The following is a 15832-nucleotide window of genomic DNA, read 5'->3' as shown; positions in this document are numbered from 1 at the left end:
GTTTGTCTAGAGGAGTATGTGACCGTGTCCTGTGGAAACCCATTAAAAACAACTTCCAGCGAAGCTTCAATGCCACCTCAAGTGGCACTGACAAGAGAGTAGACTTTATTACAGGTAAGAATGTGTCAGTAATATCTACACGCACTAAGGGAACATCAAATTGACAATAAAATCAAGCAACAGTGATTACCAGGTAAGAAGGATGATTTCTGTCTTTAAGAATTATTTATGGTATCTGTTATTTGAATAAAAGACAACAACAAGCTTGAGTGCTTTGCAGCTGGGAAAAAAGCCCTTGGGTAGTAGCCTAACGAAGCAGCTCAGAACTGCATCACAAGAAGGCAAAGCATATCGACCTGCTGAAGCAAAGGCAATCTGTTTGCTTCTCTATTGCCAGTGAAACTCCTCATACCTGGTTGTTAGAGGTGGTTAATCCATAAACATTCAGGTTGACAGACCACTCAAACGGTTCTTGAATAAACTACATTTTCAAATGGGATGGGCAAAAGCGTTGTTAATACCAATTCTGGAGATTGTGTTTACAATTATGTCACAAGAAAAACAGATAAACATTTAAAAGTTAGAGCCTGCTTTTAAATTGCTCTAGGCCTGTTTGATTTTGTCATGCTGGAGAGCAACTTCATGAGCATGGCCTACATGCATATTCTCTCCCATATTAGATTAGCAAAACTAACATGAACACAGACTCGTGTGCAGTTCTAGAAATCTCCATTTTCTGGTGGGTTGTGGTGGGCAAAACATCTTCCAAACGGGACAGTTTTCCCGGGCACTGAGAAAAGGGGGGAACCAAAATTTGGTCCCCATTAGATTGAATGCATTGAGAGGGGGGCCCTTTCAGATGATTTTGTCCCGGGCCTGGGCAAAGCTGTCAGCGGCCCTGCACACACACACACACACACACACACACACACACACACACACACGCATGCACGCATGCACGCACGCACACACACGCACACACTAGCTTAGCATGTCAGCCAAGAGTTGTTCCTACCTACCAGCGAGGAGGAGGAGGTGCCAGCAGGCTTGCCAGTATTCCAAGGGTGGAGGCAAACAGAGGGAGGAGATGGGAGAGCCAACTGTCTGACTTAAGTGTGTGTGTGAGTGGGTTTATGTCTACATAATATACCCTTGTAAGGGGGTGTGATGGTGATTGTAAGGGCTCTAAATTAATACCAGCCAACCGGCAAAACATTACCTGACTAGCTACTTTTTGGCCCATTAGTGAGTGTGCATTTGGCTAATAAGATTAACATCTACTAGCCATTTTGGCTGGAGAGGGAGAGAGAGAGAGAGAGAGAGAGAGAGAGAGAGAGAGAGGGAGGGGGGAGTGTTTGTGAAGAGGAAAAAAAAAAGTCAAATTGCACCACCAGACATTCAAAGGCTGTCTTGAATCAAAGGCTATTTTTCTTTCATCAACACAGAAGCAGATGAAGTGTGCACATGTACATCAACACAAAAACAGGACAGGACACACTGAACTGGAAATTATAGCACAAGGAAATAGGTTGGTTTAAAATGTTCACGCTCCATGTCATTCATCAATCCTTTGGCTTCGGAAAAGGAGATGAGTTGTTGGCGTCAGCTCTCTCCGCCGGCACTGGGGGTCAGCTTGAGGAGGAACGGTGTGGAACTGACTCAGGCTTGTCCACAGGAATGGCAGAAAAAGGATACTCAACAGCAGGATGATGTGAGACTCGGCCACATATTGAGCCTGGCTACTTCCATGAATGTAACTCTGTAAGAGGGAGGAGGAAAGGCATGGGGGGGGGGGGTTGGATGAGGGAGGGAGTGAATGGGAATGGGGAAGGAGGGAGGGAAAGAGAGATATGGAAGTTAGAGTCAAGTCAGGCAGTTTGGTAGACAATAGGACTCATTCTGGGGTGATCTTTTCACTCTCTCTTTACAGAGGCAATGGGCAGACTGGTGCCACTGCCTCTGCTGCGTCCTGATAACTGTGGTCTTGTCCCTGCAGTCATTATCACGCACAGACACACACACACACACATACGCGCACACACACACATGCACACACACACACAAGCGCACACACACACAAGCGCACACACACAGACACACACATTAACACACAGACACACACATTAACACACAAACACGCACGCACGCACGCAGGCACACACACACACACACACACACAGGTCAAGGTGAGCGCACAAAGTTATGGAGTGCAAAAGAACAGACTTAAGCATCTAATTCATCATTCATGATGGAAAAACAGAATTCATGAAATTTTTGCCCAGTTTGACCTAGGGAGCAGATGCATACTGGAGAGTTTTCTCTCTCTCTCTCTCTCTCTCTCTCTCTCTCTCTCTCTCTCTCTCTCTCTCTCTCTCTCTCTCTCTCTCTCTGTGTGTGTGTGTGTGTGTGTGTGTGTGTGTGTGTGTGTGTGTGTGTGTGTGTGTGTGTGTGTGTGTGTGTGTGTGTGTGTGTGTGTGTGTGCGTGCGTGCGTGCGTGCGATAAAGGAAAGGTTACACCTGAGCTAAGATCTGTTCTGCAAAATAATCCTCCACCTTTGAGCTGTGTGTGAACAACCCAATATCCCAATATGCAGGCTGAAAGAAGAATTCTCAGACACAGGCACACACAGACACAGACATAGACATAGACACACCCCCATATGCATACCCGCACACACACACACACCGCTCCTATAATTGTAGGTTAACAATAAGGGTAGAGCTGTAGGAAGCAAATCACTGGCCTGATTGTACAAATGTTAATTACATAAGGCAGTCAGAATTTGCCGTCTAAAGATTTTCCAGCATTTTAAAAACTGGATAAAGGATAAAGACAAGTAGTTGAAAGTCTTACAGTGCCTAAATTACATTACAAACTCACATTTAAGGAACAAGGTTTTTAAAACGTTACGAGGAGTGGCTACTGATGTTATGATGTTATGACATAAAAGGGAGTAATGGCTCTCTGGCTGAAATCGTGGCCTATTCATGCATTTTAAAAACTGTAAATGACAAGTCAATATACTATCAAATAGCGTATCTCTCTCTCTCTCACTCTCACGCACACGCACACACACACACACACACACACACACTAGAGCGTGGCTCGGGCCGGTTTTTTCTGTCCGAGCCCGGCCCTCAGCCGACAGAAAAGTGATCAACCCCGACCCGAGCCCGAGACTAATTAAAATGTTTGTGTCCGAACCCGTCCGAAGCCCGAGACCACTGTAATAACAACAGAACCTGTGCGCAAGCAATATTTTCTATGTGGCCTCCTTCATACTCAAAATAGCACGTGATAAATAGCCAGGATAGGCAACTAGGATGAGGCAATTTGCTGTAGCCTAATTTAGTTACGCACGCATAGTAAGTATAAACACACGCATACATGTGACAGCGCACCTTATGTTTCTTTCGGTTAGACCAGAGATGTTGGGTGCTGTGATCAAATGCATGGGAGGGGTGTGAGAGGATAAGAAGGGTGAAAACTAACGAATACGGTTTGGATGCAGTCAGCGCGGCTATGGACGCATTTGTTACGTTACTGTTAGTGCAAATAAATCCCCGCGAGCCGGTGAAGATGCCACTCCTTGTCGTTAAGAAGGATGGGCTATAAGTTCACCCCGAAGAACAGTAGCCTGTTCGGCCCTCCAAGAGAATGTCATTTCCCCTGATGTCCATGCGGTCAATATAAAATCAGGAAAGGTTGCACGCGCATAGTTACAACTGTAGGCTACAGTAAAAGTGACAAGAATTAAGAACCTACGTGAAGGACATGAAATGTCACAGCGGACAAAGTAGTAACAGGAAACCTCTTCGCCCCTACCTTAGGCAACTCCACGTAGCGTGTGCGTCTTCTTTAATCCATATTATGCTCCTTGCTACCCCTTGCTGGAAATGTAATCCTTGGCGAGCAATGCAGTGACAAACTTCGTCATTTTATGTTCAACATTTAAGACAGCACCGAAGGCATGCTAAAACATGGCCTACACTAGGCCTACAACAAAAGACCACGCGTTCACTGACAACTGTATTTGGCGCTTATTAAGAAAGCAAGTTGACTCGGCATTCCTGCACGGCTGACTGGGAGTGAGCGTCCATGTTGCCACTGGTAACTTGGCGCGTGCATACAGCCAATAATGATCACTCGCACGAGTAGCCTACCAACATTTTCATTTATGCATATTCAATTACTTATTTTTTAATCACAAAACTGCCGTTTGCATGAACTGAAACGTTTCCTCTGATTGCTTACAATTTTCACAATGTCTGTTTGGTTCAAGCCCGAGCCCGACCCGAGTCCGACAGATATTCTATTTTTTTTGTCCGAGTCCGGCCCGGCCCGTCGGGCTCCGACCAGGCCCGTCGGGCTTCGGTCGGGTGCCCATGCTCTGACACACACACACACACACACACACACACACACACACACACGCACACGCACACGCACACACACTTAATAGTGTTGTAAATAAAGAGGAGAAAATAAAAAATAAGGAGAAAATTGGTTATTTTGTTGCAATGAGTAACTATTTGGCACATTGAGTATACTAGTGAAGTATTTTTACTTCTACTGACCCTAATCAAAACTGTACGTATCCCAGGTCATGCTGTGTAATACCCCTTTTAACATTAATGTCAGTGTAATGTATTTTTGGTAGTCGAGGGTGAAATGGCAAATCAGAGGGGGGGAAAAGCACCAGTTAATTCTTGGGATATCAGATACATTGCACAAGGTCTGCCCTGAGTGGAGGTCAGGAGACTGACATGACCACTCTAAAGACAGGTCTAAAGACAGGTCTAAAGACAGGTCTAAAGACAGGTCAACTACCCCATTATGGTCATGTTGGAAGCTTCCAGGGTGATCCATCAACTGATGCCATCAACCAGATCTGATCCTTTGTAATCCACCCATCCTCATGGCATCAGTTACTCACCATGTGTTCACACAGTAAGATTTGATGCCAATACTTGCTAAATATTTTCCAAGATAGTGTCTGTGATTCTGGTGAGTTCATTTTGGTCTTGTCTGTCCAGACGGCTTTGTGCCAGAGGGTTTCTGGCGTGTGTCTGTGCTGTTTCTGTGCATATTGAGAGCCATACACTTTGTGTAATTTGCATAGCAATGGCATTGGTTCTGCCGACTTCACTACACCCAGAAGCCCATCCTGATTCAAGTCCCTCCTCATTGCACATCAATAACACCTGTTGTTTGACTATAAATGACTTCACCTCACTACTAACCATGAGTGAAGAACATGTATGTCTCGTCGTTCTTATACTCTATAAGAAATTACCAAAAACAAATTATTCCAGTATATTCTGTCAGAATAATTATCAACACAACAGCATGCCCATGACACTTTGTGCACTTTCTACATTTTACTCTGATCTCCTTTTTATGCAGCGCAACATCCAGCAGCAATGGGTCTAAGATTAAATAAGTTTGTGGCTAAATAAGCTTGATCTGACTTGTTTTCTGACAGTAAGCTACATTCTTCTGTGTGGCACCCATTGTGCATAATGTAAACTATGGCCATGATGTTTGGACATCAGGTTTGACGTCTGCAGTCACTGCAGGTATGAGTAGGCACAGTATGTCTCATGATAGGTTTGGCGATGACTAGCTGCTATTTTTGACATGTTACAGCTTTTTCCCATTACTCATTCTGAGATGTCCAAATACTTCTTTGAGTGTATGGAAGTGTCAGCAGACCAAGCTTGGTGAAAAAGCCAGATTAAGAGAACACAATAAAGAAATATGAAAGCACGCAAAACACTAACTGTAGTTTTAAATAAAGTAAAAGAGGGTGGCATGTAGAAAAATGCAGTAGCAGGAAGACAAGGGAAAAGAAAAAAAGAGTGTATGCTTTGGGAGGATCAACTCGAAATGAGTCACTTATTATCAAGGATTGAGTAGGTTTTTTTGTGTGTGTGTAGGTAAGTCTGCTTGGAAAAAGGAATTTATACAGATGACAAGAGAGGAAAGACACTAAAGTACGAAGAAGAGAGACTGAGTGAGTGAGCGACAGTCAAACATGATGGACTTCTGTGATCCCAGTGGTGCGTGGGTTAGAGCCACAGGGACTTCAGGGACCAGTGCAGTAGTAACCCAGGCAAAGGCATCCAAAAATACCCCAGCTGGCATCACGGCCAGGAAATTTGGAACACACCGTTTGGAAGGTGTGCACGAGAAGCACACTAACACACATGCACACCCAGTACATCTGTTTGTGTGACGCACTCCACCACCCACTACCTCTCTCCTCACAGCCACAGGTGCACAGCTCCACGGTCATGGATGACATTAACGGCTGCTATATCCAATTACACACACCTACACCGATGCCACTCAAGCTCAACCACTCAGAACAGCCATTAACCGATGACTGCGCGACAGTCAGTTTGCTTTAGAGATGCACAGTTGTAGTGTCAAACCTGGCTGGAAGGTGTCTACTGGTTGTGTTTATTGGCAATTTCCAGTCTGCCCCATCCAAAGACAAAAAATTAAAACTGAAAAAAAAAATGCACAGAAGCAACGACAGTTTGAATCAGCAAGCTGAGAGGCCAGAACTACCACTTTTACAAAGGAGATCTTGATGATGGTGAGGAGAGAGAGAGAGATAGAGATATAGAGATATATATATAGAGAGAGAGAGATAGAGATAGAGAGAGAGAGAGAGAGAGAGAGAGAGAGAGAGAGAGAGAGAGAGAGAGAGAGAGAGAGAGAGAGAGAGAGAGGCAGGCAGAAAGGTCTATCTGCATCAGCTTGGCAGGCCATTAGTATGGGAAGCTTAGAGGGTAGAGATGGGGTCGGGTGATCAGAGATGTGACAGGAATACATGCCTCGGTTTAACCAATCAGGGAGACTTGAGGAGTCTGCCCAGATGAGCAGTGCTAAATGGTGTTAGGACAGACACATTAACGCTTGCACACTCCAAACAAAACATTCATTCAAAAATATAGCACTAGACTGCAGCTTCAACTGGAGTGCACCTTTAATTGGAGTTTAACTAAAAGGTATCATACAATGGAAATAAAATATCAGTGTAAGACTACCAAACATAAACAGAAGAATATATCAGTAATAAGAGAGCAGTCGAGCTCTGAACCTCGAGGCATTGCAGATCTATTCTTCTGCAAACATGCTGTGATGTATTTCTTTAATTTTCTACCTGGCGACTGCACTTCGAGTGCCTGAGAGACTGCCTCACATTGCCATGCCATTCATAAAAGCTTTCTGCCAAAATGCACTACTTATTTTTAAACCATGGACTTTAAAAGCCTGTGGTCTATCCTCTCCCTCTTTGGTGCTTTCGAGGAAAGAAATATTATAGTCAGCCAGCCAGCCAATTTTCTCATGTGGTTGTAAAAAAATCACCTCAAATGAAAAGGACTGAATCAAAATTGGACCCAAAAAGCTTTAGCCCGATGCAGAGGAAATCCAGCACGATCTTCACTGCCATCAAGGCATGCTTGAAGAGGGGAGGTCTGAAATATAGGGGATGCATTTGGTGTGACAAAACTGTTTACCTCAGTAACAGTACATAATGTGATGACCTGGGCCCAGTAATGTCTCGTTTAGTATCTGTGGAAACTGCTGACAATGGCTGCATGGTGCATCTGCTGTGTGGTTGTCCTCTCTAACCCATCGACAGCACCACCGAGTACTGTGGCACTCCATACCAAATTAGAACACACCCACCCACCAGTCTCTCAGTCGGCACTTGGCTGCAATCTTGTCTGTGAGAATGTGGTGTGCCTGTTCAGTATTGGGCTTGACTTCTGGCTTGTGACTGCTCCCTGAGTGTTGCTGGGCAGGAATTGCTTCATTTTCGCCTTGTTTCACTTTGAGGGTCGTAGTTGGTCTTTCTCGAAAAAAGATTGCTTTGTTGCTCTCCTGTGGAGAGGGCTATTTATCTGGCCTGGCGATGATATTGATGATGTCTCATTGAGCTCGCAGACCCCCACCATGAAAAAGAATAAATTTCCGTGATGAGGAACGCAATAACAATCCCCCTTCCATGAATGAGAGTTCTCAATAAACAAGATTGCTTATCACTTCTTCTCCATCAATCCCTTGCCGTTTTTTTCCACCACTTCTTTCACTGCCCCCTCCTAACCCAACCCCCGCTTTCTCTTTCCACTTGGTTGGCTTGTTTTAATGTTATTTTCAATCAGAACAAACAAAGGAGAACCCCTCTGTCGAGAAACACACAATTGCGCATTAGTGCAGGCGCATAAATCGGAATTGCAAATCACTTTGGCGCCAGGGCTGAAATGAAAAATACAGTAATACATTTGGTGGTGCTTCCAATTAAACTGATGAATGGAGGTCTACATCTCCATTCGTTTAAGTGAAGTCAAGACATGGGAGCAGGAAGTTGGACCCAGTTAGTAAGAAAGCAGGGGAGATTTGCTCTGTGGTTCTGAAAAGAGCTCACTCAGACACAGTTGACCGCATGCTCTCCAGGCTTTGGTATAGCTTGGTGTTAGCCTGATTATCATCGACTTTAAAATCTCTTTCAGACTTGGTCTGACCAAGAACATAACAACTAACATTTCCCAAACGACATGGTTGACTCACCTCCCTTGGTTTGCTAATGGTTGTTTGCTTCCCGACAAAGTGGGAGGAGTTCCCAATTTTTTGGGAGCTCAGAAAGTACTTGGATTGCTCTTGACCTGACTAGTTGCAACGCCAAAGGTGTTGCGTCACTTAGAGGGCACGGCCTGGCTAGCTTGGTGTGTCAAATTACTCAGAGAATCCAACACACCTTAAATTCGGCCAATGTCAGTCTACATCAGTGTTTCCCAACCTTTTTTGTCTCGCGGACCCCCTAAACCTCTTAGTTGTGACATGAGTACCCCCTAATTCATGTTTTATATCGCTTTCTCTGTCCTGATGTGACTGCTTCATGCATTTCTTATAATAATAACATCTTTCCAAGTACCCCCTGCAGTGTGCTCGCGTACCCCTAGTGGTACACGTACCCCTGGTTGGGAAACACTGGTCTACATGACTATTACACTATTTGGCTGTTGAGCTTCAGTCATATGTGTTCAGCTCCACCCATTGTAGCCTATGCGTTCTTTCTCAGACACTTACAATAATACAACAAAGAATGAAAACAATCAATCAACACAGAGCAACAGTTGAATCAAAATAAATATACAAACAATACTGAATATTAATGTAATGTTTCAAACGCAACTGTAGTTGCTTCTCTGGCATCATAAGTCTTTTAATATTATTGCAAGAGTGTTTGCTAATCCTGTTATTGTTCAATTGGGTTAGGAATAAGAGGTGTCACATTCTTTGATCAACATGAAAAGAATGCAGGAATGCTGTTAGGCCAGATCCATACTAGAGCGTGGCGGGACGGCAGTGAGAAGACGACTGTCTTTCTGAAAAGTCTTGGCCTATGTGTTCTACTCAGTCTTTCACACCGACAGCATCGGCATGCACGGCCACCCCTGTTAAAAACACCCCCCACAACCAAAGCTAGTTTGCTACTTTACCATTCATTTCAACGGGACACCGCTGGCCGCTGCCGTCCGAAATCCTCTCGAGTTCTATTTTTCAAATGCAGCGCGGAGCGGAGCCGTGACCCGCGCTGCTACCGCCCAACTATCGTCGTTTGATGTGGAAGGACAGATCTGGTTCCATGTATTTTCGCCACTGCCGGTAAATATTGTCCTGCCCCGCTTCCCTGCTCTGGTCTGAAATAGGCATTATGATTCAGCTGTGACTAATATGCAGTGTTGATGTGATGTCAGAGACATTCAAACATTATGCTAGGTTGCTTACAGTTCCCTATGCAGTCTACAATTAAACATACACCTCTTATCTTCATGTATTCACTGATTGTTAGTCATTCTTTTTTATACAAGGAGATTGAATTAGCTCTTTATACTCCTACAGCATTGACATGACTTACCGAAAGTTATAAACAAATAGTAGTCATAACATTCCAGAAAAAGCAAGAGGCAATCAAAATCTATCAAACATTCATAATTTATGAATGAAATAAATAAAACATATGGTGCATGACTTGATGAACACTGTACATCAGGGACATCGAATGAAATTAGACAAAGAGGCCACTTTAATATGTTAAATATGTGATTGACAAAATCTCATCACAACAAAAGATATACACCTCTCTGTACTGCCTTTAAAAGCATACTTAGCCTGCATTATGCCATGCTTTGTAATAGTCCAACTCACTGTATATAGACTTCAGTTCCAAGAGCCAAGATGAGTTCTAAGATCATATGATTTTGTATTTTGTGGTCTGTCAACACATCGCAAAATGTCACATTTAAGTCAAGGGAATTTGCACACACAGGGTAGATATTAATACTGGGGATATACCAAAGCCAAGATTTGGTTTTGGATTTAGCTGCATTTGGCCTTGTTGACGAAGTTCGGTTTCGGTGATCAGAGTAGGATTCTGTATTCGGTTTCTGATTCGGTCAAATCTTAAGCAGTGGATTCAGTATTCAGCAGAACCTTAAAAATCAGGAACTAGTACATCCCTAATTATTACGCTTATAATAAGAAAGTAAAGCTAGCTAGCATACTAATGTCTTGTCTTGCTCCAGGTTTGCCCTTCTCTACCTCACACAAATCCTACCCTTGGAGGCTCTGAGTGTGTTCAGAAAGTGCTTTAGTGCTGCCTGCTGTGTCAACTCAAAGATTGCTTGGGCACAACTCCAGTGCCCACATCCATGTGCTTGTCTAAACAAACTAAGATTCCCATTCCCTCTGTGCCCCTGCTCCCAACAAGGACCCAAAGCCTGTGTCTCTTTCCATGTTCAGTCAGACTGCATTAACTAAACTAACCTGAAAAGGTCTCATAAATGACTGCAGGATTTGAATCGCAAAGCAATGTTATTTCCCAGAACTTGCTTCCCTTGCGATTTCTCCCATCCTTCCATCCCTGAATCTCTTGTTCGTGTTCCAAGCGTAGACAAATAGTTCCAGGGACGTGGCGTTGCCTAATGGATTTCGTGTTGTAACCTTTACAAATGATTCTGTTCATTGTTTTATTCAATGTTTTTCAGACTTCCGTCTTAAAGGTCAAAAGACTCTTTCTGAGATGGAGATAAATGAAAAGTCAACAAAGCAGTGAGGAAAGGATGGATGGAGGGAAGAAAGATGGGAAGGAGGGAGGAGGAGTGGAGAGAAGGTGAGAGAAACTGTGCGAGGCACGGAATATGGAAGGCCAACACTCGGATGAAGAGACTGAAGTGGTAAAAAATAAGGATGTGATATGCTGAACAAGAAAGGAATAGGGGATAAGGGAGCGGAAAGACAGAGTTTTTGGAGTAGTCAAGGGGACAAAGGCAGACAAAAAAATTGCGAGAAAAGGTAGGCATATTAATTATATATCAGCCCCTCAGGACAAGATCAGGAGGAACCCATTAATTTTGCCTCTATTTTTAATGATCACTACGAGCACTTGGAGAATGAAGAGAAGGCCTCTTACGACTCCCATACATTCCAAAACACGCACACACACACGCACGCCCGCACACACGCTAAAAACAAAACCCAAAGAACATTTGCTATGTACAAGGCAAAAAAGATACAAAAATTTGACTAGTAATTCCCTTTGCATGGTACGGAAAAAAACACAAAACTATTTTGATATTCCTTATTCAAGGAGGTCAATGGAGAAATTATTCTTTGGCTTCCTGTCCCACATTCCATCAAATCTCTACCACAATCCCCACTCCCAATTTCTTGCCTCTTTGTTAGTCTATTGTCCTTCCTCTCTGATCATCTGCTATACATTCAGGACACAAAGATGGCACAGTTAATCGTTTGTGTGATCGGTTCTGATCAGAGCCCCATGACAGCCTTTGAAACCTCATGGCCACATAGAGCCTTCATTGTGGCTGGCAGGGGCGGATCTAACCATTTTGGGGCCCTAGGCGAGATATAAGCATGCGGCCCTCAAAAGTCATTATATTAAGACAACATTTTGTGTTTGGTGCTATTACGGAGTTTTGTCTCCTATATATTTTCGATTACTTTACATACTGCAAGTGACAAATTAGGATAAAGCCTACTTTCTTGTGTGTTTACCGCGACTGGTGTGACAGTTGGGGCCCCTATGGAGGATAGATTTGGCCGGGTCCTGGGCAATTGCCTAGGTTTGCCTAATGGAAAGTCCGCCTCTGGTGGCTAGATTGTCATGTCCGTCCAGACAGCGGAGAAACACATGGCAAGAGTCATCAGCTAGCTCACAACAAAATGATTAAGCCGTCATCAGTAATGGCCTCACTCGTCCAAACTGAGCTATTACCAGGACAATAAGTGAAGTCGATGAGATATTCAGAGGCTCCTGGACCTGGCTGGAAAAGGGGAGGGAGGGATTCTTCTCTGTAAAGGACAGCTGCTCAACAATGAACGATTACACTCCAAGTTGATCACAATGGCCATGACAGTCAGCACAGAGGCCACTCTGAAGATAATGAAAAGACCTGAGCCCAAATGCGACGTCTAAAATGGCAGCCTTTCCAATACTACAGAAGAGCGCTCTGGCATGTAACTGAAGCTATATGAAAGCTCACAATGTGCTACATTATAAACTTTGCTGTGGTGACACTGAAGTTTTGCTGTGTCATCTCTCTCTCTCTCTCTCTCTCTCTCTCTCTCTCTCTCTCTCTCTCTCTCTCTCTCTCTCTCTCTGTCTCTCTTTCAGAGACTGTGGGGTTTCCTGATTTTAAAATATCACCGAATGTAACTGAGGAAGCGGTCCAAGAAAATGCTTTACTGACATGGACTGGGTACACTGGGTTTTTGCACCGTGGGGAAAAAGGTGCTCTATCACATGTGTGTGAAGGTTGCTTATCAGTCGCAATTGAACGGGCGGCCTGATACAAAGTGGAGGGCGTTCTTTGGTACTAGCCAATCAATATCGCCATCCTGGAGGATGCTTTACAAGTCTCCCATCCCAAAACGGTCGGGCGATCTTCAATGGCGTATATTGCATTGTGCCATACCTACGAAGGTTTTTGTTGCAAGGGTGGGGGGTGAGGACTCCAATCTCTGTACATCGTGTAATGTGCCGGAAACTGTGTACCATGTTTTCTCAGAATGTGACAAATTGAAACTGATGTTTGACCTGCTCATAAGGGTGTGTGATACATTTGGTGTAATTTTTTCTAAGGAAATGTTCATTTTTGGAGTTAGGTACGCCAACAGAAACAAATATGTATGCACCTGTTTAAATTTCCTCATAGGCCAGGCCAAGATGGCTGTATGGAAATGCTGTAAGCTGGAGCAAGAAGGGAGGGTAGTGGAAATAAGTGATATGTTTAAGACTTTAGTTGAGGTTAGAATCTCAGCTGAATTTGCTTATTTTCAGTTGATAAAGGACCTAGAGCTGTTTGCGAGGAAATGGTGTATGGATAAGGGACTTTGGACAGTGGGGGGAAACCAGAGGCTGCTGTTCAGTTGGGGATAGTTAGCTTGGGGCTGTGTTGTTTCTGTTCACAAAGAATGTGTGTGTTTGAGGTGTAGGAGAGGTTTTTTTTTTCTCCCTCCACATATGGTGTGTAATTATATGGCTTAAACGTGTAATCTGACCTGCGGAAAATGATACAATAAATGGGTGGTTAAAAGTCAAAGTCTCTCTCTCTCTCTCTCTCTCTCTCTCTCTCTCTCTCTCTCTCTCTCTCTCTCTCTCTCTCTCTCTCTCTCTCTCTCTCTCTCTCTCTCTCTCTCTCTCTCTCTCTCTCTCTCTCTCTCTCTCTCTCTCTCTCTCTCTCTCTCTCTCTCTCTCTCTCTCCCCCCACCCCTCATCATCCACAGTTCCTGCTGTTTTGATAGGCATTAAAGGGAAGCAAGGCACAGCTGACAGTGGCTTGATGGCTAAACTCTAAATCTGTACTCTCACACCTATTCATGTTTGTGCAAATAAGTACAAAATAAATACAGTAACAAAAGTGCAGAATCACCAAACTGAGGAGATGAAACTCAACCTGCCCTGGCTGCTCGATGGCTCTGAACTGCATAGGTCCTTGTTAAGCGAGAGGGCACATCTGGGCAAAGGTGTGAGTACATACTGTATGTTCACTGTGTGTGTGTGTGTGTGTGTGTGTGTGTGTGTGTGTGTGTGTGTGTGTGTGTGTGTGTGTGTGTGTGTGTGTGTGTGTGTTTGTGTGTGTGTGTGTGTGTGTGTGTGTTGCTTGTTGATGGCAACATCTGGAAGAACCGGTGTTTAAGCAGTGGAGTATGACGTGCATGACAAACAGCTAACGTGAAGTCATTATCGTCTTAATTATTTAAGTATGACAAAATCATGTAACTCTGGCATTAAATTCCTTACCCTGTAGTTTGATTGGAAGGAATAGGCATTTAAATTCCAGAAATGCACATAGTTGAATACAGGGAATACAAAAAAGTGTGTGTGTGTGCGTGCGTGCGTGCGTGCCTGCGTGCGTGCATGCGTGCGTGCGTGCGTGAGTGAGTGAGTGAGTGAGTGAGTGAGTGAGTGAGTGTGTGAGTGTGTGAGTGTGTGAGTGTGTGTGTGTGTGTGTGTGTGTGTGTGTGTGTGCATGCGTTTATGTGAGTAGGACATGAAAAGAGCTTGTGTATGAGGGCATTTTGGCTGCCTTCAATAATGGCCGACTCCAAATAAGCAGGGGATGAAAATGTCCTGTTGCTCTGGAGTTAAGTAAGGGTTAACGTTCGGCGAGAAGGTCGGTACCGTGGAATAGCAGCACGACAGAGAGAATCTTTAGACCCCGACGCGGAGCGGAGGGGTCTTGTTCTCTCTGAAGTGCTGCTATTCCACAAAGCGACCGACTCGCCGAAAGTTAACCCGCTTATTATATGGATATACTTAAATGATTCACACATGGCGGGGACATTTCTTTAGGCCTATTTAGAACTAATGTTAAGATTGTTGCTGCGCAAAACAAAACAGTGCCGTTGTGGAACACCGCTAGGCAACAGCTAGGTAGCCAGGACAACAGGTGTTGTCTATCACAGCAGCTGATTAGAGTCTTGTTGAAAAGTCGCTTTAGCAGTGAAAAGTCTTGTTGCCATTGACAGCGGTCTGTTATAGACCAACCCGTCCGTTATCGAAAAATAACAGACGTGCGAACGTTGGGGAGCCCCGTTGAAATGAATGGAGCATTCGACCGATGACGTCACACCATATAATAATGTCCGATAACAGCTGAAGCATATTCCGTCTGTGGTGGCCTACCAGTCCCACACACACTAGGAAGTCTGGCCGCCACTATACTACACTCACCCTCATTTCCACATTGGTGTGTGTATATAACCATTAGCGTGTGCACAAATAAACAACCCACATATATGCTGACTTGGCTTTTGGGCAGATTGAGATAGCTGCACACTCCCAAACCATTCTGTCACCTCTTCACACAGATGTCCTTGGTAATAGCACGCTTGCGCCTTCTCCCACTCTGGCACATACACGGATATACACACCACCAAACACCCACACACACCTGCTAAGTCCTTATGGAGAAATCAGTCTCACACACACGACTGCACTGGCAGCAGGAAGACTGACTTACATCATTATACTGGAGTCAAATATCCACATAAAATCATCGCTATTACAATTGCTGTCATTATCCCATATAGAGAGTACTAGGGAGTACTGATGATATGAAGAGTTCAGATGCAAAACCCCCTAACTCCATTTCTGAAGACCTGCACTTCTATATTTTTAGATAACCCTGTTGTTGGTTTGGTTTACATTGTACTTGATAATACATATAAATAGTTATAATACATAAATAAAATAAAAAATATGCAATTTTGATAGCAATTTTGTCAGTA

General features: G+C 44.0%; 2 protein-coding genes across 2 annotated transcripts in view; both read right to left on the bottom strand.

The window, feature by feature from the left end:
* Window positions 1-15832, bottom strand: part of tusc3 (tumor suppressor candidate 3) — an 82212-nt gene that overhangs the window by 9330 nt on the left and 57050 nt on the right. Inside the window, exon 7 of the mRNA XM_063219493.1 lies at window positions 1696-1759. Coding sequence (XP_063075563.1) covers window positions 1696-1759 — 64 coding nt within the window. The remainder of the gene's footprint in view (window positions 1-1695; window positions 1760-15832) is intronic.
* Window positions 1-15832, bottom strand: part of LOC134465689 (protein TBATA-like) — a 244874-nt gene that overhangs the window by 203477 nt on the left and 25565 nt on the right. The gene's annotated exons all lie outside the window — the stretch shown is intronic.

The sequence above is a fragment of the Engraulis encrasicolus genome, chromosome 16, assembly GCF_034702125.1.
Source record: "Engraulis encrasicolus isolate BLACKSEA-1 chromosome 16, IST_EnEncr_1.0, whole genome shotgun sequence".
Lineage (NCBI taxonomy): Eukaryota > Metazoa > Chordata > Actinopteri > Clupeiformes > Engraulidae > Engraulis > Engraulis encrasicolus.
The sequence above is the reverse complement of the archived record's forward strand: the minus strand, read 5'-3'. Positions and strand labels throughout refer to the sequence as shown.